Here is a 26412-nt window from a genome sequence, read left to right on the forward strand (position 1 = left end):
ATGTGAATGTATTTAATGCCACAGAACTGTATACTTAAAAATGGTTAAAATGTTAAATTTTTATGTTATGTGTATTTTGCTACAATAATAAAAAGAGAAAGAAAACATGGGGGTGGATCTTAATGACTTTGAATTTGGCAATGGTTTCTAAGATATAACACCATAAACACAAGAAAAAAAAAAGGAAAACAAATTGATAAATTGAATTTCATCAAAATTAAAAACTGTGTATCAAAGGACACTATCAAGAAAGTGGAGAGAAAACCCGAAAAGGGAGGAAATATTTGCAAATCATATATCTGATAAGAGTCTAGTATTCAGAATATGTAAAGAACTATCACAGCTCAACAGCAAAAAGATAACTCACTTTAAAAATGGGTAAAAGACTTAAATAGACAATTCTCCCAAGAAGATATACAAACAGTCAACAAGTACATGAAAAGACATTCAACATCATTAATTATGAGGGAATGCAACTCAAACTATACCAAGATGAGATAACACTTCACACCTACCTAGGATGGCTATTTAATTTTAAAAAGGGGAAACAATAGGTATTGGGGAGTATGTAATGAAATTGGAAGCATTGTACATTGCTGGCAGGAATGTAAAATGGTGTAGCTCCTATGGAAAATAGTTTGGAGGTTCCTCAAAAAGTTAAACATTGAATCACTGTGTGACCCATCAATTTCATTCCTAGGTATATAACCAAAAGAACTGAAAACAAGTGTTCAAACAAAAAACATGTACACGAATGTTTGCAATAGCATTATTTACAACTGCTAAAAAGTGGAAACCAAATTATCCATCAACTGACAAACAGATAAACAAAATGTGGGATATCCACACAATTCAGCCTTAAAAATGAGTGAAGTACTGTTACATGCTACAACATGGATACACCCTGCTGCTAGGTGAAAGACGCCAGACACAAAAGATCACATATTTTATAATTCCATTTACACAAAATATCCAGAACAGGAAAATCCATGAAAACAAAAAGCAGATTGCCAAGGTCTGAGACAAGGGGGAAATAGGGAGTGAGAGCTTAAAGGATATAGGGTTTCCTTTTGGGGTGATGACAATGTTATGGAACTGTATAGTAGTAATTGTGGCACAACATTGTGAAATATACTAAATGCCAGTGAACTGTACACTTTTAAATGGTTAATCTGGTAGATTTCATGTTACGTGACTCTCATGTGAATTTTTTTAAAAGTTCCTTCTTTACTACTCTTACCTGACAGTTAATGTCAACTCCATACTGTAGCAAGACTGTGACTAGCTCCTTATGTCCTCGATCACAAGCCCAATGGAGTAGAGCTCTGCCCTAAAAACAAAGAAAAAGATAAATGAATGTTAATCCAGTTGTTCAGTTGTGGGGTAATATAAAAGATATAATGTTTTCAGAAAGACAAAGAGATATGTAAAATTGTAGGTTAATTATTCTAAAAATTATTAACATAAAAATGCACTATGGGAAAAGCAATAGATAATCAATTGGGAACCCTGAGTTCTGCTTCTGGATCCATTACTTACTAACCCAGTGATTTCTTTCACCCTAATCGGTTTCCTCACCTACAGAGTGGAGATAATAATAGTAATTACAACAATAATATCGATAATATTTATTGAATGAATAAGCTACAAGGAAAGGCTTTGTAAATTTTAAAGTACTTTATAAATATAAAAGATAATTTTCTTAAATTATTATGTTCATTTCCTCTGGTGAAATAAATCTTATGAATTAAAAAATGAGTATTTAGGGGCCGGCCCGGTGGCGCACTGCTATAGTGCGCCGCTTGGGAAGCACGGTGGCGCTCCCGCCGAGGGTTCGGATCCCACATACAGACCGGCCGCTCACTGGCTGAGCGAGGGGCGGGAGCAACACCGAGGGTTGCGATCCCGTGGCCAGTCCTGGTCCGGTACGGGCGCGACACTGAGGGTTGCGATCCGTTGCCGGTCACGAAAAAAGACAAAAAGGAAAAAAAAAAATGAGTATTTAAACCTAGGAAGAAATCATAATCTAAATACACTGTATCTAAATTTCCTTGGTTATTCCTTAAAAAGTTATGAATATTTAACCAGCTTGAAAATAAACATTTCCCCTTAATATTGCAAATTTATACTCTGACATATCTTTAAAACACTAGTACAATCTACCAGTGTCTATAATTCAGTTGACTGTTAAAGCCACCAGTAAAACAGAATAAAGGATTAACTATTAGAAGACAAGGTACTAATTATGAAATATTAATTTTAACTCTTGTCTATCAAAGACTGTTACTATTATATGTGTTATTTCTATTCTCTACTGTCAGAAAATCTTGGTCTAGCTAATGAAAGAAGCCTACTTGCTCCAAAGAATAAACAAAATCCAAACTGCTAAGAGCTTTTCTGAAGAAGTGAGTGATTTATGGCTTAACACTACTTTTTCGAGGGTGGTAACGATGTTGTCATCTATAAAGAACGGAATGTTTTTCCACATTAAGTTGAAATCCCTGCTTTAAGTCATTTTAGAAAAGATTTAAATAGATATAAGCTGGGACAAGGATGGCTTTAAAGTAAAAGCTCCTTTCAAGAAGGCTTTTCTAAACCTGCCTACACTCTTTTTATTATTCAGACTCTTCATACACCTATTAGTTCAACTAATTAAACAGGATCCATTCTGGAAACAAACACGAAAAAGAGTATGACAACTTCTTCCCTGCAAATTGTCCTTTTTTTTTTTTTTTTTTTTTTTTTTCATACACCTATTAGTTCAACTAATTAAACAGGATCCATTCTGGAAACAAACACGAAAAAGAGTATGACAACTTCTTCCCTGCAAATTGTCCTTTTTTTTTTTTTTTTTTTTGCTTTCATTTGCTTGATTTATTTTCGTTTATCTGCGAATACCTATTTTCCAATAGGCTTACACAAAATACTCATCGGGGGGAAGCAGAAAATTTAAAAATGTGGGCAAATGATTCACAATTTGTTGTAGTAGCAAAACTATTTTATTGTACATTTTTTGAGTCCACTAAGAGTTTTTTAAAATGGAGACAATTCTAAAAGCCCAATAAAACATGTGTTGTTGAGTAGTAGAGCAGAATTTTTAAATTTCTGTAGTTCTAATGTGTCGTGCTATCACTAGGGCACTAATTAAAAAATCCTCCATATGAACAATAAAGATTTTTTTAATGAGACTACTAATGAACAAACACCAATGAATAAAATATTCTATAGTTCAAAGTAACTATTTCACAGCTTTTACATTAAAAGAATTAGATAAAATTTCAGTCTCTATCATGAATTATTTCTAATTTTAAGTGTACTTTTCATGGTTACTAAGTTAAACTATTAACAAGAATTATTACATAGTTAAAATGATGTATGATATACTTACATAGGGCACTTACCAGAACTACAAAATAGTTAAGTAAGAAAACATAACATTAATATATCTAGTACCTAATAGTTAAGTAAGAAAACATAATATTAATATATCTAGTACTTTTACCACAAGATATACAGATCATTTCTACTTTTCAACCAGGTTCCTGATTTCTCATTAGGTTCAACCCAATAGGGTTACATCAACTAATGCTAAAATATAAATCCTTAGCTGTTTCAATGGCAAAGCAGACAAGCAACACATTTTACTGCTAATGGGAGTTATATTTTTAATTTCCCATATGTGGTGCCAAAAATTTACTTTAGGGGAAACACCTATGACTGGACCTCAGTAGTGATTTTCACTTTGGATATATTTTCCAGAATGGTGGCACACTTATAGCAATGTTTCAAGAAGGATGGTGTGCTCTCCAACATTTACACTACACTTTTTAACGCATTTTTGACCTGTAATGCAATTAATTTTTGTAACACATTATTTTAATGGTACACTAATTAACCTTGAATTAGAATGAATTCTCTGACAATGACTTTCTGTACAAGTGCTGAAGATATCTACACTATGACCACCTAAAGATTAATATTTTATGCAGTATTAAAAAGCTCTAAACAAGAGTAGGATTAATCATACTTGTAAATAAACACAGATAAAACAAATCAGGCTTTTGAATTTTTACCTTCAGGATGCCCTATATTTAAATTAACAAAGACTAGCATAACAAGGTATCTGAATGTGATATTCTTTACTTCTCCAAATTATGAAACTTCTGTAAACATACTCTAATTTTAGATTACTGTTTAAGTAATAACATAACCAGTAACTTGCAGAGATACTGTCCCCATAAGTAATTATGACAAAAATCAGGAAATAAACACTTGTGATTTCTTTCTTTTCTCTTTGTCAATCACAAACATATCTAGACAAATGCAATGTGATTATTAAATTATTTTAGGTACAGGATTCCATAATCTCTCCTTCAGAAGGAAAACCATGAACTAGGTGTACATTAAAGCTATATTGGCTTAAAGACTTTACTCCAATTTATAAAATATTTTACCTATTCCTATATATAACTGTTTTATCTTTCTCTAAGAGTGATATAATCTCTTACAAATTTTAAAGTTCAATTTATTTTTATTGCTACCACAAAGAGGTGACAATTCTTTGTTTGCTTCCAGTTTTTAAAACCCTCTGGAAAAATATCCCAGAAGTATTTAGGATTGATGAAGGAGGGCCTTTATTAAAAGAAATCTTTGTTAGGCTGACAGAAGACCACAAGCATTGCTTGGAGAGCTCCGGATTAATTCTGGAACTCAAATACAATAAAATACAGAGGGGAAAAAAGAGTTCTCATCTATTAACCAAGGGTGCTGATACTGTCCTACCTCAGACAGACAAATGACTCTAAAGTGCTTTAAAAGTGCAAGGTAGCAGCTAACCTATTAAGTGGTATTGCTTTCATACCTTCTGGAAAATACAGAGAGTGGATCTTAATATTTTAAATGCTTCTTTGATATTCTCCATTATTTGTCCTTAAACCAAGTAGAATTATTTTAAAATTAGATTTTTCTCCTAGATATCACAAAATTAAATGAAAAGAGATTCTATTATAACAGGAGTGTTGATACTCATGGTATTTTGAGATCAGATACAAAGTATGTATTACATATATACAGTAGATAAAAAACCTTGCAGAGTTGGTATATTTAAATTTGTAAGAGTTATCACCTCGCCATTCTATCAAAGACATATGGTACAGTACTGTCTAATTAGCAAATGAAGTCCTGCAAACAGGTTGACCTGAATTTCTCTCTGCAAAAAATTGGGATTTCAATTTATAATTGTAGTAGAGATTGACTTCAGCTGCCAATAACCTGTACTGTCTCCATCTCTTCTATCCTATTCCTACCTTCTATACTTTGCTGCTGCTGTGGTAGCAGCTGGCCACATTGAGAACTCTGCCACCTGCAACCATCAGAAACTACACAGTGCCTCCTGATTCCACTTTCCTTTCCATGGTAAAATGACATGGTAAAACTTAGGAGTAAGATTGGGAGACAGATCTCAAGATATACCTGGCATGTAAGCCAATGACTCCTTTGGTAATTTATTTAACAGCATTAAAAAGAAAACCACACACCAGTTAGGTGTGATACACAGAAAATCGCAACTATTAGATCTCATTCACTGGCTAAGTTCTAGGGTAGGGAGAAATGGTTGCTGTATTGTCAGGGAATTGAAAAGGATTTTAAATACACTACTTTTAAAAATCCCTCCATAAGCATTTACTAACCCATAATGTTAGCGACTTAAGGGTGAAGGAATAAACAAGGGAGATAATATTTCATCCTGTATAAAACAGGTAATAACAGCAATAATAACAGGAACTTACCATGAAAACAGCCCAGATATCCATCATGAGACAATGGTTAAATAAATTGTGGCATAGTCACATGATAGCACATTACTGAGCAATATAAAGTAAAAAGTACTAACCTACAACAATATGGATGGATCTCAAAAACATTATGCTGCATGAAAAAAGCCTTACACAGAAGAGTACTTACGTATGATTCTATTTATATAAAGTTCTAGAACAAGCAAAACTAATCCACGGTAGAAGAATATCAGAACAGTGGCTACCTTTTTGGAATTAAGAGAAAGGACTGGCTGGGAAGAAGCATGAGGGAACTTTCTGAGGTGATAGCAATGTTCTATTATCTTGATAGAAGCTTCAGTTACACCGGTAAATGCATTTGTCAAAATTAATCAAATGTGCACTTAAGATTTGTGCATTTCATTGTATACCAATGTTATCTTAAAAGAAAAGCTAACCTAATACTAACTCTAGTTAATTATGTGCATGCTGAAGCATTTAGAAGGAAGTATAATGTTGTCTATGCAGTCTAAAATGCATAAAAAGAGACTGATGAATAGACAGATATTGATAAAGCAAGTATAGTAAAATATTAGTGTAGAATCTAGGTAGTGGGAATACAAATGTTCACTGTAAAATTACTTCAAATCTGTATGTTTGAAATTTTTCATAATAAATTGTTGGGAAAAAAATGAAACAAAAATTTGTACACCCATGTTCATAGAATTATTATTCACAATAGCCAAAAGGTGAAAGAAAACCAGGTTGTCTATGAATGGATGGATGAATAAACAGAATGTGGTATTTAGATATAACGGAATATTCAGCCTTAAAAGGGGAGGAAATTCTGTTACATGCTACAACCTGTATGGACCTTCAAGACATTATGCTAAGTGAAATAAGCCAGCCAAAAAGGGACAAATATTATATGATTCCACTTATATTGGGTACCTAGAGTAGTCAAATTCATAGAAATAGAAAGTAAGATGGTGGGTACAGGGTTTCAGTTGGGAAAGATGAAAAAGTTCTAGAGAAGGATGGTGGTAATGGTTACACACAAGTGAATGTATTTAATGCCATAGAACTTTATACTTAAAAATTGTTAAAAGGGTAAATTTTATGTATATTTTACTGCAATTAAAAAAAAAAACACAAAAAGTTGCCAAAACTCATAAGACTTAAACTACTTTCACCATTTTCTGATTTTGTATTAAATGAGTTTCTGATGTAAAGTATGACCATAGGCTTGTTTTTTAAATGGCACTGCCTGCATTAATGCAAATGAACAAAATTAGTTTGTAATGCATTTCTCAATCATTAGTTGTGAATAAAGTTCCTTCAAATTAATATCTTCATCACCTACATGTCCAAAATAACAGATACTCTGATTTAGAAAGTTATTTAAGAGTATGCATTTTTTTCTTCCTTCCTTTCCCAAATCTTAAAGCATAAATTTAGCCTCAGTATACTGACCTTGCCTCTTAAATCTTCTGCTTCTCTGTTAGGTTAATACTGTCAGTTTTGCCAGAATTTGCAGTAGTTTCTCAAGCCAAACACATGTAAATTGCACTCTGGCATGAGCCACAGGTTTAAAACACAGCAAGAAGAGAAAGTAATGGGAGTCAAGAGAAAGATGACCTATTTCAAAGTATTTGAAAGAATCCATAGACATGGAAAACAGTTAATGATAACAATTATATCTTCAAAAGGATAGAAAAGAAAGAAGCAGCTCAATGAAAGAGGAATTTGGGAGTGCATTAGATAAGAATCTATGGAAAACCAATGAACTGTGTATGATGCTTTTGGTGTGACTGATAATAGATAGCTGCATTGGAATAATGTCATTTATTTTGCTAAAATATTACATTGCTACATTTGTTCTAAGAAATTTAAACTACTGTAAAGATTTAAAATACTATTTAAATATCATCAGTAAGCATGTATTGTCTATTACAGATGGCACTGATCTGAGAAATGATGTGTGTGAAAAGAATTAGACAGACATAATTTGTGACTGATGTTTGATAAGAAATATACTGCTTCTATCTCAATGTACTTTACAAATTATTTAAATCATCCTTTCTCCTTAAAAGATATTTTCTTGGAAGAACCATAAATATTTGGTATGTGTGAAGAGCAGTATTAATATGGCTCAAAGACAGAAATTCAATCACCATTTAAAAAAAGACATAGGTTTTAAGATCTTCTCCTTTACTTTTCATGTTCTCTACCTCAATTTCCATGCATTTTGTACATGGTTAAAAAATATAATAAAAATTGTAATTAAAAAAATCAGTACATATAATACCATGGTGCTATAAACTTGGAACTTGAAACATCTGATATATAGGTAGTTTCCTGAATAGTAAATAGAACTACAAAACTTTTTTCTATTATGTGAAATATAGACAATGTTCCAATTATTGTATCAGTAGGAAACACCAAGTAATTTTCTCAAATTAGAAGTATATGCCTTACTATATTAGTAGTAATTATAACTTAAATGAACAAAAGATATACATGAGGAACTATACTTATGCATAATAAAACAACTTCATTATGAAATATAAATACACTTTATTTAAAAGGCATTTCAAATACTTGTTCATATACTATGGTAGTTAGATTCAAATATATGCATTTCAGGTAATACAATAGAATGTAAGAACATTGTTTTTATTCAATGTGTGGGGATGCAAATGTAGCTTATCATTTTATGACTATAATTAAACTTCTTTATGTGCTCATAGCAAATTTAAAGTACAATAAATGCAATTTTTAGTCATCAAAGGGCAAGACTAAAATTGGGTCAAACCTGCCAGATGAACATTTTAAATAAAAACATATTCCATCCCCCAAATACTAGGCAATCAGTAGGGAGATATCTCAAGTTCAAATATCCAATAAACACAAAAAAGAACTGAATCTCCTTTCAAAACTATAATTGTTATCCAACTTACAATAAGCAAATATCTTTTTACTGATAAGGGCTTAAAAGTACTTAGTTAGAAACTTAATTTTGAGGTTATATACTTTTAGTCCATCACCAAGGTATTTCAAATTGTTTTATATGCTACAGCTTTAAATGTCATGAAGCAGTACCATTTATTTTGTTCAGGATGTTAAGTGTGATTCTGATTTTAAGCTCCCATCTCCCTTAAGTTCTTAAATTAATTCATACAAATTCCTGATTAATAATAAAAAGGCTTGCCATCAGTATTCAAAGCCCAGCCTAAGTTGTCATGGCTGAGAGGGCAGAAATCTGCTTGGAGCAACGAGAGAACCCAACTGAATTCTTGGCGTCTCAGTCTATGAATGTGTAAGCACTTCATCTGTTCATGGAAACGCAATGTTCTGGCAGGCTGGGGGTAAAGGTAGCTGCATGGGTAACAAACTGCAAGAGCTAAAAAGCACAGAACTACTTCAAATTAACTAAATGGTAGAAGCAATCCATTTTGCAAGTGTTCTAGGCACTTATTCCATCCCTACCACTGCTGTCCGTCCAATGATCTTTGCAGAGATCACATGTGGATTTGATTTTTAGTACTATTTTATAAAAGAAATTTTTGCAAATCAGCATAACATAAACAAGGCCAACTGAAAATTGCTTATCCTTCTCTTTGTTTTGTTTTTTTGCTTATCCTTCTTAAATCCAGTGGTGGGGAGCATACTCTTTCAGACTTGATTTCCACTTAGCAGTTGTACTTGTTCAAGAGAGTAAATGTATGTCTATGATTTTAGTTCCTGTCTGTAAAATGAGGATAATATGTACCTTAGAGGACTGTGGTGAAGATAATATGGTAATAAATGAAAGTACTCTGTAAATTGTAATACGCACTGTAAAAAGTATTATTTGTTATTTCAAAGATAGAAATATTAATAGGGATCGTATAGTAAATGATACTTTCCAGTGAAAAAACTGTGACCTTGAAAAGTTAAGTGGCTTCTTCATTCATTTCTTCATTATATCATTATAACTCTTCATTCATATTATTATTATTATTATTATTATTTTTTGTCTTTTTTCCGTGTCCGGCAACGGATCGCAACCCTCAGTGTTGCCCCCGTACCGGACCGGGGACCGGCAACGGGATTGCAACCCTCGGTGTTGCTCCCGCGCCTCGCTCAGCCAGTGAGCGGGAACCGGTCTGTATGTGGGATCCGAACCCTCGGGCGGGAGCGCCGCCGCACTTCCCAAGCGGCGCACTATCCAGTGCGCCACCGGGCCAGCCCATTCATTCATATTATTAAGAGTAATCAAAATAGCTAAAATTTATTTAGTGCTTACTGTGTTTGTACTATTTAGGTGCTTTATATATGTTAACTCATTAAGTCCTTAAAAAAATCCTAAGGCAAGTACTATAATTATTCTCATTTTACACATTAGGAAACTGAGGCACAGAGTAAATTTGACAAAAGTTAGTGCTGGCTGGTTAGCTCAGTTGGTTAGAGCTCAGCATTATAACACCATTCCAGCCAGGCGCCAAAAACAAACAAACAAACAAAACAAACAAATAACAAAAAAAGTGACAAAGCTAGGAAGCGACAATGCTAGGACTTGAATCCATACCATCCAGCTCTTTACCATTACACTACACAGTTTTCACATATTCATCCATTCAATTATTCATTAATTCATCAAACATTTTTTGAACATGTGGCATATGACAAGAACTCTGATAGAAATTTTTCAAGAAAGAAAATCTCAAAACATTTACCTTTTTCAGGAAGCTAATGGAGGATATGCTCAATCAAAACAGGAAAATAAACAATAAAAGAGAAATGTATTGGAGGAAATACTCTATCGAAACAGGGAAGTAAAGATGAAGACATAAGGCCTAGAAAGCAGGTTAATCCAGGTGAGAGAGAAAGAGAATTTCCAAGACAGTGATAAAAAGAAATCCCAGGACAACATCTATGCAACAGGCCTAGACAGCAACCAGTCCAGATTAGAGTTGAAGAAGGAAGGAGAATTCCAGAAGAAACAGAAAAATGTGAGATTCATTAGCTAATGTGTTTGACTGCACTGAGAAGAGTTTCACAGCTCTGTTCAGCAATTTGAGGAAAGAATTAATGATAAAACAGAGAAGACTAAGAAAATGTAAAAACAAAAAACAGAGGCAATTATTAACTTCAAAAAAACCAAAATGTTGTACCATGGTATGTAGATTGCATTATTCATAATTATATAATTACTCTTTCCCTTCCTACCATTGCTTTGCTTGCCTGTAATCAGAGTGTACTTCCCACCACAATGACCTGGGCCTTGGCCTCATGATTTATTTTGGCCAAAGGAATGTGAGCAGATGTGATATATGCCACATCCAAGCAAAAGCTTTAAATGTATTTGTGGGTCTGGCTCTGTCTGCTTTTAGTTCTTGCCACACAGTGTCTATTTATTGAGATTGAATCTTAGAATGAGAATGCTCATGAAGTCCAAGATGAACTGAGCCCAAACAAAGTCTCAACTGGTCCAAAACCCTTTTGAAATATCAGGTAGATAAACACAAAGCAAGAAATAAAGCATGAACATATCAGAATATCTAAATGAGACAGTTTCACCCACCTGATGAGATGGTGATAAAAGCAAGAAATAAATGTTGTTGGTGTAGGCCACTGAAATTTATGGGTTGTTTGTTGCTGCAGCAAAAGCTGACTGATACACATAGTGAAATCCATAGTTCAGCAATGAACAGTATTTACATAGTCATAATAATTTAACATTGATTTAATCGAGATTCAATCAGAAAGCTGAAATTAAAAGTTGTGATATAACTATATGAGGAGGGTCAGAGAGAGACAGAGGGAAAGACAAGTAAAACAGTTACATTCTCATATAACAAAAGGAAATTAATATCTAAAGTTGAAAAATCAAGAGATGCAAGTATATTATTTAGAATTGTGTAGGTAAAGTGCAAAAGAACTAAAAGAATTGAAAGTTTTTGCCTCAAGGGAGCTAAAATCGAATGTGAGAAGGATGCAAGTAAGTATTTTGGCTGGCTGCTACAGGGACTGAACCCCAGACTTTGGTGTTATCGGTACCATACTCTAACGAACTGAGCTAACAGGACAGCCTATTTGATTTTTAAAAAACAATCTACATGTATCAATTTTATAAAAATCTTAACTCACAAGCACAAAAATAAAAAACAGCAATAAAATCAAGGGAAGTAAAAAAAAAAAATTAAAAAAATCCCTAAGTGGAATCAGAAGACTTGGTATTATATTTTCACAATTTGGCATTATTTTTTCACAATTTGGCTTCTCCTTTTCTCTAGCCACATCTTTCTTGGCTCTGTTTGTTTTGTTACTTAGTGGAGAACAAACAGAATTACTGGTCCCCCTTTACTGTAGTGTTATAGTTTTACATTTTCAATTCCAGATGCCATTGACAACATATCACAGGGAAGATGTTACCTAAAAGTGAGATAATATTATTAAAGGCTAACGTGTATAGGGAGCTCTCAATTATATATAAATCAATTACTTATCTACTCCACAGATTATCTATGATCACTGTTAGTCTTCTTCCTAACAATTACCACCTTTTGGCTATTTCAATAGTCTTTCATAACATCACCAAAGAATGAGAAAAATAATTAAAAGCGATTTAGAAAATTTTGCTCCTTTGTTAACTACTATAAGTCAGAAAGTTTAAGCTCAAAATGTGAACAGTTTTATTCACAAAACAAATAAAGAATTAATATATCTTAACAAAATAGTTTACTGTAGGATCCCTTTAAATAGTGGACCAGCATTTAAATTATTGGACTTACCAAAATCCTGACAGTTTTCTAGAAATATACTTACTGAGCAAAAAATAATATACTTGTTTAAAGTATCATGAGAGAAGACACTAAAACTATATATGAGATTTTCATATAACCTATAGATCTCACTTATTATGTTAACAGTATCTCCCTTTATCACAAACAAATGGAAGTTGTTTGACTGCTTCAAGTTTCAGCTAGTAACTTCTACAACACGGATAGAAATATGTGGGCTGCAGACACAAAAAGCATCTTAACTGGGTTACACTATCTCATTTAAGTATTCTGATATGCTCAACCATGCTGAACTTCGAGTTGTAGTTCACAGGACTATCATTTAGAAAAAGGCATTAGGGCAGAACAACAAAACATAAGAAAATAATTAACAGGGCATTTTTTTTATACCTCTTCATCTTTCATATTCACATCCACATTTTTCGATTTGATGGCTTTGGTTATGTGGTCAATGTTGTTTTCCCTGCAGTAGTCAAATATATTTTTGTCTTCTTCCCTAATTAGAGTTAAAAAAAAAAAAAAAAAAAAAATGTTTGTCTTACTAGGTAATATGTAACATTTACATATTTTTAAGGCAAACTTTTTGCTACTGACACAGACATTAATGGAATCTGTTTTTATAAACAAAATTTACATAAACAGTAAGGGATTTTCAATAGATACAATATATAAATCTTCAAAGCGACAAATTCTTAGCAACTATAATCATAGGAAACAGTTTCACCTACTTTAACAAGTTACCGTAGTATACCAATACAAAATCTTGAAGTAGATTTTCTCAGTGCTCTTTCTTTCCCAAGTTATTTTTACACACTGATAGGCACATACTTCCTCTGACTCAGAATTTTCAATTATAGCATTGCATGCAATAAGATGACAGTTTTTGGTACCTCATTTACTATAGTATGTACAGAGGAATCAAAAGATCAGATCAACGCTTTCTACTTGCTTTACAGGATAACAGAATAAGTTGTTAACCAAGTTTAAAAATATATATACACAAAAGCAATATTCTTAAAGGAAAGATAATTAGAAAAAAGAGGTCATTACAAAATTCTTAAATCCTTTATGAGATAGCAGAATAAAAGACAGAGAACAAAAGCTGGGGTGCACACTATGCACCAAATACTATTCTAAATATATGGCATGTGCTAATTCATTTAATCTTTAATCCAACAACCCACTTTACAGATGAAGAAAACAGGTAAGGAGAGGCTAAACAATCTGCCAAATGGAACTACATTTATCAAAGATAGAACAAGAGCTAGAACTTACTCAGATCAACTGGTTTTGTATATAGCTCATTTTTCTATTATATCATGCTACCTCTTGACTAGTCAGCTGTAGTCTATTCCAGAATCTAAAGCAGAAGTTCTTAACATGAGGTCTATGAGCTCTTTAAAACAATATACAGCATTATATTTGCAATGTGTGTGCATTTTTCTGGAAGTTATATGTGAGGGGGGAGAAAGGAGGAAACAGCTTCAATCAGATTCTGAAAAGGACCAGTGACTTCCAAAAGGATCAATAGTTTGTAATATTAACAATGAAACCTCCTATATATGGACTGAATTTTATGGACAGATAGAAAAGAATGCATTTTGAATTCCAAAAATTAAACCAGTATGTTTTATAACGTGTAAGGCCATTGCATGCATTCATCAGAAATCAAAACACCTGGCTATAGGAGTCCTTCTACTTTAAGTCAATTTAAACATCTTAGGTAGTATAAAAAGTTATTTCCAGTGATAGCTAATTGTCTTAAGTCATACTACTTTGGTATCAACCATCTAAAGCTGTCCTTAAGCATCTGATATATTTTATTGAGCACCTACTACATGCAAAGCACTGGGCAAGATTCTGTTGAAAACAGATATAAGGCTAAGCAAGAAAGTTTGCCTTCAACACACAAACAGTATAGTTGGGGTGATAAAATCAATACACCATTAACATAGGTAGAACTTGTTCTTTAAAAAGGACTATAAAAGAACAGAGGACAAACAGCCTCTTCAAGCTGGAGAAAATTAGATAGTTTTACACAATAAATCATGTTTAATATAAATATATGGTCACTTGAAAACATCCTGTTTTGCAGAGAAGAAAATGCTTTTACATATCACTTACTCTGTAAAGAAAACAGGGAGTCAAAGGCCAAAACCCCAGAAAAGAGTTTAATTTTTATTTTTATTTATTTTTATAAAGATGACCAATAAGGGGATCTTAACCTTTGACCTGGTGTTGTCAGCAACATGCTCTCCCAAGTGAGCTAACCGGCCATCTCGATATAGGGATCTAAACCCATGGCCTTGGTGTTATCAGCACCACACTCTCCCAAGTGAGCCACAGGCTGGCCCCAGGAGTTTAATTTCTAAAATTAGGGTTGGGTATAATACTTTAGCTATATTTAACTACTATCAAAAAACAGTCTTTCTATGAGAGAATACATTCAGAGTTCCAACTTGGAAATAATAAGGAACTATTTTCCTCATATCATAGCTGGTAACAGAGACCCTTCTAATTCAAGAAGCAGCAACCTGAACCATGAAAGAAAGGACTGTGTCACTTTAAGTCATAAGAAAAAGTACACTACTCACCCATTGTTTTGAATTTTAAAATAATGCTGAGTTGGTGGTGGGACACAGAAAGGAAAGTAGGAAGATCCTTGGGATGTGGGTTACCTATACCCAGGAATATGTAAGGGTTATTTATAAATAAGACGATCTTTTGATTGGTCTCTCTTCCTGAACCCAATTTTCATGTGTGCATGTATACCTATGCCACAAGCAGTAAAAGAATAAACATAGTACAAACATTTAAATTTTTATTTTGCTTCATATACTTCCAATGTATTTCTTAGATACACCATCTAAATAACTTATTTTGTTTTAGTATAAGGGTAATTCAAAAAGTTTGTACAAAAATAGAATTTAAAGATAATACAAATATTTCCACAAACTTTTTGAAGTACTATCATGTGTGAATTTTTTGGAGGGCAGAGGCATTTGTTCATCTACCTATTTATCATACGTAGTTTACTATCACACAGAGGTATTCATAAAATACTTCAAGTTAGGGTACACAACTTAAATTAAATATCAAAAAGAAAAGTTCAATAAAATCACCACAAATGTGCTACCATGCTGAGTGACTAATATAAAGAAAATTTAAGTGATAACACTTGGGCTTAGATGTTAAACACAGATATCCACCTCCACACCAAATTTGACTATATAACTAGCCAGCAACCAAGCTGTCTTCATACAATGTCACCACCTAGTGACCAAAGTGGAGAAATATCTGGAGCAACATCTTTCCACATCTTTCTTACCTCTAACAAAATATGTACAATGTACAAATCAAACTCTCTTTCTCCCCCTACATTTACCTTTTAAGAGATCAACACAGTCTTCCCTAGGCAATATTCTCCTCTATATCCATACTACCTTAAGTGAAATAACGTGGAAATGAATCCAACAATTATGAAATATAGCAGAGCCTTAATAAATTTTAGTATCCTTCCACACCTTCTCACTTTATCTTCTTTTCTCTTATGATTTTTACTCAGTTATCTTTCTCCCTTTCTTTATTGAATGTGAATCTGTAAATGATCATGTTCATTCTCTGTGGATGCGTATGAATTATGTTCATGATTCTACCCTCCAGGATGTCCCACGTCATCCCTAGTACAAGACAAGAGAGTCTCTCTTTAGATTACTCCAAATTTTCTGAAATTGACAGAAAATACATTTATATACCTGAAGGAAAAATCACTGGCTTTCTTTGAAATTCTTTGGTAACAGGACACACCCTTTTTGTAAAGAGGGATGGTGTTTAAGTATGGCTGTTTCATTCAATCACAGGAAGAATAGATCCTTACCCATTCCTAAAAATGTTCACAGACTGCATTTTCCTATCAAAAGAATATTTTAAATAATCAAGTTTCATGGCAAGCCACATACACTCCATTTAACTACTATTTCATCTACTTCATAGAATTAAAAAACACATTTATGGGACTAGCTCAGAAATCTATTTACAGGTACATTCAGCAAAGATTTCAATTCAATTTATATATTTATCAAGTAACTGAAAATTAGATATAAAATGTAGTATTCCAGTAAAGAGACAATGAATATGTATTTACCGAATTAATGAAAACTCAAAAAAAATAAGCCAATATCTACAAAGATACAAACAAATGCCATTAGTTCCTTAAATGAAGGAATGTATATATCTGTGGGCTCTGGGGTACACAAATATCTTTAAAGCGATTTGCAGGTATGGATAGTTTTAAGTGAATCAAATTCCAGCTTTTCAATGTCTAAATAAACACATTCTTTCCTAAACTGATCTATCTGAAAAGGCTTCTCTTCTGATAAATATTTCATTACCATTCCCGTTTTCCACATTCCCTCTGCTCACTCTCCTCCCATTTTACAAAAGAAAGACACACACCTCTCTCCTTACTATGGTATACTTCTAGCAAGTATAACCAAAAGATTTTACTAAGATTTAGCAAATGACTATTAATTAAACGTGTTACTCTTCTGCTTAAAAGTATTCTCTTTAATACACTAGGAATGGTTTGGGAAAAGCAACCCTATATTGTACTGTCCCAAGATATAAAATCTTCTATGGCACCAAATAAAGGGACAATTTTGGTGAAAAATTGATATTGGAAAGCCTCTTGTAAATGAGCTTAGAGAATGGAAAAGAAAAATAGTAAAGAGAGATCCTGTGTACCCTTTCCCCAGTTTCCCTCAATGATGACATGTTCATATATGTTAAAAAATGGATTATCATTACACTATTTAGATTTCACTGGACACATCTAAAATAGTAATCTGTTTATTTTTAAAACTGCATTATTTACAAAATGCCAGAAATTACATCATTTGCAATTATTTAAACATTTAATGAAAAATTTTAAATGTTTTCTTAAAAATATAACATTTTTTATATTTATATTAAAAAGGAACACAGTCTTCCAAAATTCTCTTAGGGACTACAGAAAGATTTTTTGAGTACCACTGCTCTAATCCAATATTCTATAGAGACCGAAAGCAAGGAGTGAGCTATTCAAACAAGGATGATCAAAGAAGTCATTAGAGGGGCCGGCCTGGTGGTGCACTGCTACAGTGCGCCGCTTGGGAAGCGCGGCAGGCGCTCCCGCCGAGGGTTCGGATCCCACATACAGACCGGTTCCCGCTCACTGGCTGAGCGAGGCGTGGGAGCAACACCGAGGGTTGCGATCCCGTTGCCGGTCCCGGACCGGTACGGGCACGACACTGAGGGTTGTGATCCGTTGCCGGACACGAAAAAAGACAAAAAGGAAAAAAAAAAAAAAAGAAGTCATTAGAATAGTTGACATTACAGTCTAGTCTCCAAGGATAAACTGATAAATAATCCTAACTGGGTTATTGAAGGATTCAGAATAGAAAGAAAAAGCATGAACAATAAGAGGTGTTCAGGGGAAATGCAAGCAATTGGTTATGGTCGGATGCTGGGAAATAATGTTTTCATTAGAATAGTTGACATTACAGTCTAGTCTCCAAGGATAAACTGATAAATAATCCTAACTGGGTTATTGAAGGATTCAGAATAGAAAGAAAAAGCATGAACAATAAGAGGTGTTCAGGGGAAATGCAAGCAATTGGTTATGGTCGGATGCTGGGAAATAATGTTTGAGGGATAAGCAGGACAACAGATCACAACGAGCCTTGGCACACTGCTTATAGTGTAAGTAACAAGTTAGTTGGGAAACAAAACAGTTATCTACCCTCCAAAACCTGGATTAAAGGAATGTAAAACTGCCCTCTTAAACACACTAAATAAATACCTGAGAGGGTGAAAGAATGTCTCCTAGGTACCTAAAGAGCTTCTTGATTCAGACACTAACATTAACGCATCTTAAAAAAACAAAAACAAAACAAAAAGACAACTTATCATCAGTAGGAGGAATGGTTAACAATGAACCATAGGGGAACAAAAGTCAGTGAGGCCAATTTTGGACAATGAACAAAAGAAACAAACTGAGGCAAAAAGTATTCTGAGATATTTCTCTGGAGGGGGACAGTTTGTGAATAGGTCTTATTAGAACCTTGGCTAGGGTGCCAGAGGGCCTCAGCCATGCTCCCTGAAGTCCACATCCAGCCAAGCCACAACTGAGCTCCCCTTCCAGAATAAGGGGGGTGCCACAGGCCTCGACCACATCCCTCCTGCCTCTTCCTCCCAACGTATTCCCCCGCCCCCTTCCCTCCTATCCAAGGCTCTGCTAAATCTTAGAATGTAAAAAAATGATAAATAAATTAAAATAAACAGATAAATAAAGGACCCTGGCATCTCAAATAAATAAATAAATAAATAAGAACCTTGGCTAAAGATATTCTCAAAATGATTCACCTTCCCTGGCTCTATTTTCATGTTCGCAAATGATCATATGACTATCTGTCCTTCTGGGCTCCCCAGTACTCAGAAGGGGTAAACCCAGTACTTCAATCACAACAAAGATTTGTCTCTTTGGTAAATAAATAAGAATTTTAGTTTTCACCTCAGTTTCAGATTAATTTTATTATTGCTACTCTTTCTCTAAGGGTCTGCTCATCTATGGGTCTTTTTTTCTAGATCTCTGAGGTTAAAGAATAGACCCTGACCTACAGTAAATTCACCAAAGAAGCCACTCTGTGAAGTTCCTTGGGGGCCATTCAATCTAGAGTGAAAGCCTGCATTGCTCGCTCTTCCAAAATTCAGTTGTATCTTTGTAGAAATTTAAGTTCCTAATTTATCTGTTGGAAGCATGGCCAGAAGTAGTCAATCTGAAAGGTAAAGAATTGTTATTCTACCCAAATATAATGTTAGAAAATAATGCTCTCATCTCACTGATCTCACTTGACTATGATTTTCAACATTCTACTGTGTGTGCCAAATACAAAATCCAAAGCCTAATGTTGATTCTTTTTAATATAACCTTTTACATATATATAATCTTCAACATATACATATATAGTATTTATATAATCTTCAATATGCTGAAACTATCAACAATTTAGAAGTTGAGATAAAATGTCTACACAGTAATGATCCTCTGTATTTTAAAAAATGGTATGTTTTATTTTACAAATATAAAACAATTATACAGGCTGATTTTAATTTTACCTACAGGTGCATCTTACCCTCAAAGAAAAAATCTGTTTTTACTCAAGGTTTTTAGCTTAGCTGGTTTAAGACTTATCTGGGAGGAGCAAAATAGGTAAAGTCAACTCCTAAATCAAGGATCGGAACAGTCATGGCTGTCATGCTTAGTGCATTAAAAATCCCCACTCCTAATTAATATCTAATTAAAATTTTAGATGTTAATTTAACCTGGTAGAACATTGTTTTTGATTCTCATTCTTACCAAAGATCATAAATGAGAGTCTAGAGTGTGATCCTCAGTTAAAATCTTGCAAATAGTACCTCCTTTCTGAAATAGCTTGGTCACAAGCCCTGGAAGAGGCAAAACACTGCTTGGGTACTAACCATGCTCAACAGGTCTAACATTCAGATCAAAGAACTTAAGAAATAGCCTTTAAGCCAAAAAACTATAAAAAGAGACAAAGAAGGCCACTACATAATGATAAAGGGACCTATCCAGCAAGAAGACATAATGATCATAAATATATATGTACCCAACACTGGAGCACCCAGATATATAAAGCAAAAACTATTAGGACTAAAGAAAGAGATAGACCCCAATACAATAACAGTAGGGGACCTGAGAGGGAACACCCCTCTCTCAGCATTGGACAGACCACCTGGGCAACAAATCAACAGAGAAACACAGGATTTAAACTACACTTTAGACCAACTGGACCTGGCAGATATCTACAGAACATTTCATCCAACAACTTCAGAATATACATTCTTCTCATCAGCACATTGAACATTCTCCAGGATAGACCTATACATTAGGTCACAAATCAAGTCTCAACAAATTTTTAAAAACTGAAATAATTTCAAGTATCTTTTCAGACCACAATGGATTAAAACTAGAAATCAATAACAAGTGAAATTCAGGAAAATATACTAACACATGGAATTAAAAAACATGCTCCTGAATGACCTGTGGGTCCAAGAACAAATTAAACAGGAGGTAAAAAAATTTCTAGAAACTAACAAAAATAAAGACACATCATACCAACCCTGTGGGATACTACAAAAGCAGTGCTAACAGTAAAGTTCATTGCAATAAACACTTATATCAAAAGAATAGAAAGATTTTAAATAAACAACCTTCACTTCAAAGAACTAGAAAAACAAGAATAATCCAATCCCAAAATTAGTAGATGGAAAGGACTAATTAAGATTAGAGCAGAACTAAACAAGATAGAGACCAAAAACATGATACAAAAGATCAATGAATCAAAAAGTTGTTTTCATGAAAAGATAAAAAAATAGACAAGCCATTAGCTAGGTTAACTTTTAAAAAAGCAGAGAGAAGACCCAAATAATAAAAATCAGAAATGAAAAAGGAGACGTTACAACTGATACCACAGAAATACAAAGAATCATTAAAGACTATTATAAACAACAATATGCCAACAAATTTGAAACCCTGGAGGAAATGGATAAATTTCTGGACATATACAAACTACCAAGACTGAACCAAGAAGAAACAGAAAACCTGAACAGACCAATAACAAGCAACAATATTGAAACAGTAATCAGCAGTCTCCCAACAAAGAAAAGCCCAGGACCAGATGGCTTTAATGCTGAATTCTACCAGACCCTTAAAGAAGAATTAATGTAATTTCTCTTCAAAATATTGCAAAAATTGGAACAGAGGCCATTCTCCCAAACTTATTCTATGAGACCAGCATTACTCTGACACTAAAACCAGATAAAGATACAACAAAAAAAGAAAACTAAAGGCCAATATCTCTGACGAATATAGACACAAAAATCCTCAACAAAATATTAGCAATCAGAATACAGCAACACATCAAAAAAATTATACACCATGATCAGGTGGGATTTATCCCAGGGATGCAAGGATATGTTCAATATACACAAGTCAGTAAATGTGACACACCACATCATCAAAATCAAGGACAGAAACATATGATTACCTCGACAGAGACACAAAAAGCATTTGACAAAATTCAACATCCTTTCATGATTAAAGACTCAACAACATAGGTATAGAAGGAAAGTATCTCAACATGATAAAAGCCATGTATGACAAACTCACTGTCAATATCATCCTGAATGAATAAGACAAAGATGCCCACTCTCACCACTCCTATTTAACATAATATTGGAAGTACTAGCCAGAGCAATCAGGCGAGACAAAGAAATAAAGGGCATCCATATAGGAAAAGATGAAGTCAAATTGTCCCTGTTTGCAGAGGACATGATCCTATACATAGACAAGCCTAAACACTCTACCAAAAAAATCTCAGAGCTAGTAAATGATTTCTGTAAAGGTACAGGACACAAAAAATCAACATGCAAAAATCAGTAGCTTTTTTATACTTCAATAACAAACTAGCAGGAAAAGAAATCAAGAAAGGAAGCCCACTTACAATAGTCACCAAAAATATATAATACCTAGGAATAAATTTAACCAAGGAGGTGAAAGTTCTCTAAAATAAGAACTATAAATCACTGCTGAAAGAAATTAAAGAGGAAACAAAAAGATGAAAAGACATTCCATGCTCTTGGATTGGAAGAATTAACATTGTCAAAATTTCCACATCACCCAAAGCAATCTACAGATTCAATACAATCTCCATGATAATACCAATGACATTCTTTACAGAAACAGAAAAAAACAATCCTAACATTCATATGGAACAACAAAAAACCCTGAACAGCCAGAGCAATTCTGAGCAAAAATAAATAAATAAATAAATAAATAAATAAATAAATAAATAAAGCTGGAGGCATTACACTACCTGACTTAAAATTATACTACAAAGCTATAGTAACCAAAACAGCATGGTACTGTCATGAAAACAACACACGGACCAATGAAACAGAATAAAGAACCTAAAAATCTACCCACATACTTACAGCCAATTCATCTTTGACAAATGCAACAAGAACATAGATCGGGAAAGGACAGTCTCTTCAGAAAATAGTACTGGGAAAACCAGACATCCATATATAGAAGAATGAAACTAGACCTCTACCTCCTGTCATATACCAAAATCAACTCAAAATGGGTTAAAGACTTTAAGACCCCAAACTATAAAACTACTAAAAGAAAACATAGGGAAATCACTTCATTAAGTAGGACTGGGCAAAAACTTTATGAATAAGACCTCAAAAGCACAGGCAACAAAAGAAAAAATAGACAAATGGGATTATATCAAACTAAAAAGCTTCTGCACAGTAAAAGAAACAATTAACAGAGCAAAAAGCCAACCTACAGAATACGAGAAAATATTTGTAAACTATGCATCTGACAAGGGATTAATATCCAGAATATACTAGGAACTCAAACAACTTAACGGTAAAAAAACAAGTAACCTGATTAAAAAATGGGCAAAGGAGCTGAATAGACATTTCTCAAAGGAACATATACGAATGTCCAACAGACACACGAAAAAATGCTCCACACTCAGCATCAGGGAAATGCAAATCAAAACCACACTGAGATATCTCATACCAGTTAGACTGGACAATATCAAAAAGACAGAGAATAATAAAAGCTGGCAAAGATGTGGAGAAAGGGGAACCATCCTGCACTGTTGGTGGGACTGTAAATTAGTGCAGCCATTATGGAAAACAGTATGGAGGTTCCTCAAACAACTACAGAACTACACATAGATCTGCCACACAATCTAGCAATCCTGCTGCTGGGTGTATACCCAAAGGAATGGAAATCATCATGTCAAAGGGATACCTGCACTCCCATGTTTACTGTTGCTCTATTTACAATAGCTAAGAGTTGAAAGCAACCTAAATGTCCAGTGATGGACAACTGGATAAGGAAAATGTTGTACATATACACAATGGAATACTATTCTGCCATAAAAAGGAATGAAATTCTGCCATTCACAGCAACATGGATGAACCTAGAGGAAATTATGTGAAGTGAAACAAGCCAGGCCCAGAAAGAGAAAGCTGCATGTGCTCAAATGTAAGTGGGAGCTGGGGAAAAAAAAAAAAAAAGAAAGAAAGATAGAATAATCACAATAATTCCTTTAATGTTCAAAAGGAGAGAGCAGAACTGAGGGCACTGGAAGTGGGAAAGAGGGAGGGGTATGGGGGGATAAGGGAGAAATTGGTAAAGGGACACAAAAAATGTTTACATTGTGTAATCATAAAATTTTTTTTAAAAAGTGTTTTTGTTGTTTGTTGCACTGTTCTTAAAATAATCCTTGAAATCCTAAATGACAAATAGACATTTGAAAACCACTTACTAACTTGGCATATTTCCTTGATTCTAAAGCACAAAATTTTTTATACTTCAACATCTCTTATGGATCTTATAATCTGTAGCTTTTTACAGTTAATTGATGGCATCTTTTTCTTAATGGCATTTAAATAATGGCATTCTTAAAACCAATGTTGTATTGGAGTCAAAGTAATAAGGTAGGTTCAAAATACACAGTGCCAAATGGACTAGTGAACGACTGCAAGAATTTGTGTGTATATATATATATATATATATATATATATATATATATATATATATATACACACACACACAGTATCACAATCCTCACACTTACAGTGCTATTATATCTGCAATTGGTTTCAGACAGTTATAGAAAATAACCAGTTAGTTTTCTTCCTTCTTGTTATGGTAATGGCAACAACTTCTTTCATCACATAATTATTTTCAGACTGGACTATATATGAAGTGTACTTAGTTCTAAGACCAGATACTTCTTTAAGCCCTTAAATTAATAGTTCTATTTATTGTATTATTTATCTTGATATGGGTTCCTTTAAATACAGTTATTTACATTTTTACATATTTTTCTCACATTCTTTCAAACAAGCAATGTTATAGGAAAAATCAATACCCCAGATACTTCTTGTAGATAATTAGTTATACTGGAAAAGTCATTTAACCATGATTTATAATTACACCAGTTACTAAAAGTGCATTTTCACCTCTTGAAACCTGCTTAACTCTAAACAAAGTTGATTGAAAATTTCTGATACTTTAAATACCTATAAGAAAAAACATAGTTCAATTCTATCAATCCCTGGAAAATCAGTGCTCACATAAAAATCTATAGACCCTCTTTGCTAAAAGGCTCTACAGAGCTGAGCTATGCTCTCAACCATTAAGGTAAGTCTAAACTCAATAAAGCAATTAATCCAAAGGAAATATCATCATCAGAATATTGATAAATGAAAGACTAGAGTCTCTAATTTTACCAGTGAAGCACATTTTTAAAAAGCCTAAATGGAAGAAGGATTTAATTCAAAATTTTTAATGAAGATATTCACTATATTAATACAGTAACAACTATCAAATTCAATTTTATTAATTAGAGATTACAATGATTCCTGAAACTTTTCAGGAGTCAGTATAGCACAATAATTAAAAGCAGAGTTACTAACCATGTAAACTTGGGCAAGTAACCTAACTTCTCTGAATCTTGTTTCCTCACCTGTAAAATGAGGATATTAAATAACATCTATATTTAATTAGGTCATTCTGAAGATTAATTAAAATAATACATATGACATAGTATGGTTACTAGCATGTAATAAGAGGTCGATAAATGTTAGTTATCATTATTATTATTTTGAGAATTTAGCATATGTTGTAAACTGGGGGTCATTTCTCATACCCTTATATACCACCATCAATCAATTAACCTAGCAAATATTAATAAGACCTTCAAGGAAATAAAAATAAGCCAATGTGCTTGGAGCAGAGTGAACAAGGGGAAAACAAGAGTGAGGGGAAAACTGGCAGTAGATGATATGGTGAGAGGTGGCCCTGTTCATATCACTTGTAATAAATACGTATACCAGCTCTTATTTTTTTAATGGATATCATATACCCATAACTATATGTATCTTTACATAGATATACACACAACAGACTTTGTAAACAAGTCTAAGTGCCTAGCATTTCACTAGCACTACATATAGATTAGAATATAGGAAAAAGAGAAGGGAAAGATTAGAAGGGATAGATAGGAAAGAGAGAACAAAGGGAAAATAAAAGGGGGCAAGAGAAAAGAAAGAAGAGAAGAAGAAGAGGAAGAGAAGATGATGGTTTTGGTTGATGAATGACCCCTTGTTCAGAAAGGGCTGTTGATCTGCAAACAGGTGGATTTGCCTGTATGCTTGGTTGGCATCATGATACTGAGCACACGGGGGCTATATGAAGCACGTTAGAAAATGGTGAATATGAGAGCCATGAGACTCTTACAACAGTTACTGTTTATGTCAAGACCCTCTAGTCCCAAGGGACCCATTTTCACATAATCTATAATTATCTCTTTGCTTTAATCGCCTTGTCATTCCTGAGGCTCTCATGGGCACTGGAAGAGGAAAAGCTCATTAACTAAACCTTTTCTCCTTTCTCCAGCCACCCATGGCTTTTAATTGCTTGATGTGTTATTATCTAAGAGTGCAACTGGGATCATTTTCATAAGAAAGGGAGGTAGAGGGGAGGACGGGAGCCATGAGTCCCTGAGGTATGCACCACAGACAAACCTTTGCTTTCTCAATTATTTATGCCAGCTGAGGTTTTACAGGCTGAATAAATCCATAACTCAAGTTCATTCTGAGCAGTCAGATTCTCATGGGGTAGTTGCCCACTTGCCTATACACACTTGTGTAGTCCTCAAAGAATAACCAGAATGTAACAAGACATATGTCATCCAATTTATCAC

General features: G+C 33.7%; 1 protein-coding gene across 3 annotated transcripts in view; it reads right to left on the bottom strand.

Moving 5' to 3' along the window:
- The window catches only part of ACBD6 (acyl-CoA binding domain containing 6), a 195410-nt gene that overhangs the window by 92979 nt on the left and 76019 nt on the right, over nucleotides 1-26412 (bottom strand). For all 3 annotated transcript variants that reach the window (XM_008572944.1, XM_008572945.1, XM_008572943.1), the window contains 2 exons: nucleotides 12950-13055; nucleotides 1241-1330 (listed from right to left, as the gene is read on the bottom strand). In XM_008572944.1, coding sequence (XP_008571166.1) covers nucleotides 1241-1330; nucleotides 12950-13055 — 196 coding nt within the window. The remainder of the gene's footprint in view (nucleotides 1-1240; nucleotides 1331-12949; nucleotides 13056-26412) is intronic.

Source organism: Galeopterus variegatus, unplaced genomic scaffold (assembly GCF_000696425.1).
Source record: "Galeopterus variegatus unplaced genomic scaffold, G_variegatus-3.0.2 Scaffold850, whole genome shotgun sequence".
Lineage (NCBI taxonomy): Eukaryota > Metazoa > Chordata > Mammalia > Dermoptera > Cynocephalidae > Galeopterus > Galeopterus variegatus.